The sequence below is a fragment of the Fulmarus glacialis genome, unplaced genomic scaffold (assembly GCF_000690835.1).
Source record: "Fulmarus glacialis isolate BGI_N327 unplaced genomic scaffold, ASM69083v1 scaffold13849, whole genome shotgun sequence".
Taxonomy (NCBI): domain Eukaryota; kingdom Metazoa; phylum Chordata; class Aves; order Procellariiformes; family Procellariidae; genus Fulmarus; species Fulmarus glacialis.
This window is the reverse complement of record NW_009231488.1, coordinates 1-2,850: the sequence shown is the minus strand read 5'-3', so window position 1 is coordinate 2,850 and position 2,850 is coordinate 1. Positions and strand designations below refer to the sequence as shown.

The following is a 2,850-nucleotide window of genomic DNA, read 5'->3' as shown; positions in this document are numbered from 1 at the left end:
CTGCTGGTACGGACTGTGAGCTGTTTCCAGTGACCTTCATAGGTTTCTGGGCTGTAAACGGAGTAAGGAGTTGACCTGCAATTTTCAGAAGCTCAGTTACTTAACAGAGAACTATTTTTTTGCGTAACATTCAATAGTTTATTGAAACAAAAGCAGCTCATCATGCAAAGTGATGAAAAATGTTAAGTACAGAGGTTACATTGATTTGTCAAGAAAAGAACGACTTCCACATCTTAATTAAGAAAAAAAAAAGAGACTGATGAATAGATCCTATCTCCTAGTGCAAATTAATCTGTCCCTACTTCTCACAATCCTCTTACCCGTTTTAACCCATCCAAAATTATAGATAGGATATAGGCAGCTTCTGACCGCATTCACAGAATTTTTTATAATGCCTTCATTGGCTCCTGTGCTTCATACCAAGTTCAAACTTCCCATCATGATGATTCTTCTGAGGTTTCCATTTTTGAGTATTTAATTGGTTTTTAAAGAAACCACTCATTTTTCTAAAAAGTATTGTTGCTTAAATTTACAACTTTTGTTTTATTCCTTGTAAGATGATTCTTCTCGTCAACCAAGGAAGCAACTGACCTTTGCTATTCAAATTCCTCTTTTAAAAAGCCTTTTTCTGAGTATTTCTTTACAGTTAGTGGAAGAAGCTCTCAAATAAAAGACATTTCTTATTGTAGACACATACATCTCATTGCTTGCGATAAAGCTGTGTTCGGCTGGTATCTGTCCCTCCATCTCAGAACAGCTGAGCAAGAGCAAGGGAAAAACACCCAGTGATCTAGATACAAGATGTAAACATCAAAGAACTGCTGGAAATTGAGAGGTATTGAGAAAATTGAGGTATATCTTAGGTCTTAAAGCTCAGAACAAACACTAAGCTTTTCATAATATTTAATTTTATAAATATTTTTGAGTACGATATCAAAACCTTTACGGATAACTCATTGTACTTATGCTCACCTTATGTAGTCTTGGAAAGCTTTTACTACTTTTTTGTGAATGTGAATAGTGTCAAATGGCTCCACTACAGCACATGTACCACCCTTATATTTGCCAAGACGACAACCCACAGTTTTGTCTTCTTGATTTACACCAATCCCAATCAAGAACTCACATTTGTTGCGATATTCAGTCTAGATTTAAAATAAAGTTATGTAAGATATTTACATAGCACTTATTTGTACATGCCAAGCTTCTCCTGAAACAACCCTCATATGGCTAAATGTATTTGCAAATGGACACAGGACATTTAGTTCATATGGAAGATATTAATGGATTTTGATGTATGAGAACTAACGGCAATAATGAAAAAGTATTAGTAAGTCTTGTTATTTAAAGAGCAAAATATTGCCTTTGTTGAAGAATGTTTGTATTGGCCTACAACACAAGCTTGTAGGGACAGCATATTCATTTTAAAGGTAGAATATCCAGTTAATTGTAGCTATTCTTCTGCTTCCTGTAAGTATTTCCACACAATATTTACATGAAAGGCAACAAGGTCTAAAATTTATCATCCATTACAAGAAGAAATCAAATACTCAGTTTGTCCACTGTTTCTTAAGACCAAATAACTAATTTGCTCATTAACCCCATTCCATACTTTACCTAGGATTACATTACCTGTAATGGTGATGCTTTCACTCCCTCTACTGGGCAACACAATTTATTATACTTCTGCTTCTGCAGGAACAACCAAGGTAATAAAGCTCTGTTGTTATTTCCTATTTCCCTGCCCAAATCAGAAACAAAAATTGTGAAGTATACATTTAGAAAAACTGAGGTTAACAGTTGCACAAGACATTTTTTCTTTTTTTGTATAGGGCATAAAAAAGTATCAGATTAGCAGATGAAAAATATTTCTTCCAGAAGAATTTTTTAACAGGCAAACCCCCTCCAACTTTGTAAAAGCTGTAACCTGAAAAAATAAAGAGTTAAATGTAGTTATAAAGGTATGTACTAGATTTATCAATGTACCCATGCATGAAAAGGCAGCCAATTTCATCTACGTAAGAGATAGAAGTGATACTTCGATCTACAAAAACCAGGCATAAAAATTTGAGGGGATTTTTAAAGAGAAAATCCTAATAGTAATTTACCATCTCTACAGATTGATTAACTCTTACACCACTTGACTGCCAATTTATTTTGTATTTAAGGGCACAAACATCCTTCTGCTTAGGCCTACGGAACAACAGATCTTAAAACAATGCCCCTTCATTCAGGAATCTTTCAAGGCTGACCAAGAACAGCAATAGCAAATTTTGTCAGCCGGAACAGTTTTTAGGTCCTAGCATCACAGATTATCTTTTATTTACTTTGTCAGGGGATTTGATTTTTGACCCACCTCTAACTTACTTTATTTTAGAGATAGCAATTTGTGCAAATTTAGCTATATCCCAACAAAAGGTCAAGTCTTGTAAACATTACAGTAGCCCTGCTTCTTTTTGGCCAGCTGCTCTTCGTAGGGCACGTTCCACAGCGGGGTCACGACATCCGCTATTTGCTTGCTCAGAGGCTCCTCTCCGCTGGCTTTGGAGGGAGCCGGCCGCTTCACCTCTCCCTGCTCCGTCTCCTCTTCTTTCTTCCTTTTTTTTGCAATGGGGTCAGCTTTCGGCTTGGCAAGCCTAACGCTCAGGTGCCGGCTCTTCCACAAAACCCCGTGGAGGACTTTCATGGCCTTGTCCCTCTCCTCCTCACTCTTAAATGTCACGAACGCGAACGTCTGCTTCCCGAAAAGTTTTATCTTATGAGGATTGAGTCCGTATTTGGCAAGGAACTTTTTCACATCATTAAACCCGATGTATTTGGGAAGGTTTTGTATTTCTACTTTATAGATCT

At 36.7% G+C, this 2,850-nt stretch overlaps 1 protein-coding gene across 1 annotated transcript in view; it reads right to left on the bottom strand.

Annotated features, from left to right (window-relative positions):
- TRMT2A (tRNA methyltransferase 2 homolog A (S. cerevisiae)) overlaps window positions 1-2,842 on the bottom strand; it is a gene marked incomplete at its 5' end in the record, with an annotated part of 7,433 nt that extends 4,591 nt beyond the window's left edge. The window contains 4 exon segments of the mRNA XM_009584599.1: window positions 1-75; window positions 973-1,145; window positions 1,633-1,752; window positions 2,426-2,842. The exon segment at window positions 1-75 is cut by the window's left edge and continues 31 nt beyond it. Of these exon segments, the coding sequence (XP_009582894.1) occupies window positions 1-75; window positions 973-1,145; window positions 1,633-1,752; window positions 2,426-2,842 (785 nt within the window).
- Between the last annotated feature and the right edge of the window lie 8 nt (window positions 2,843-2,850).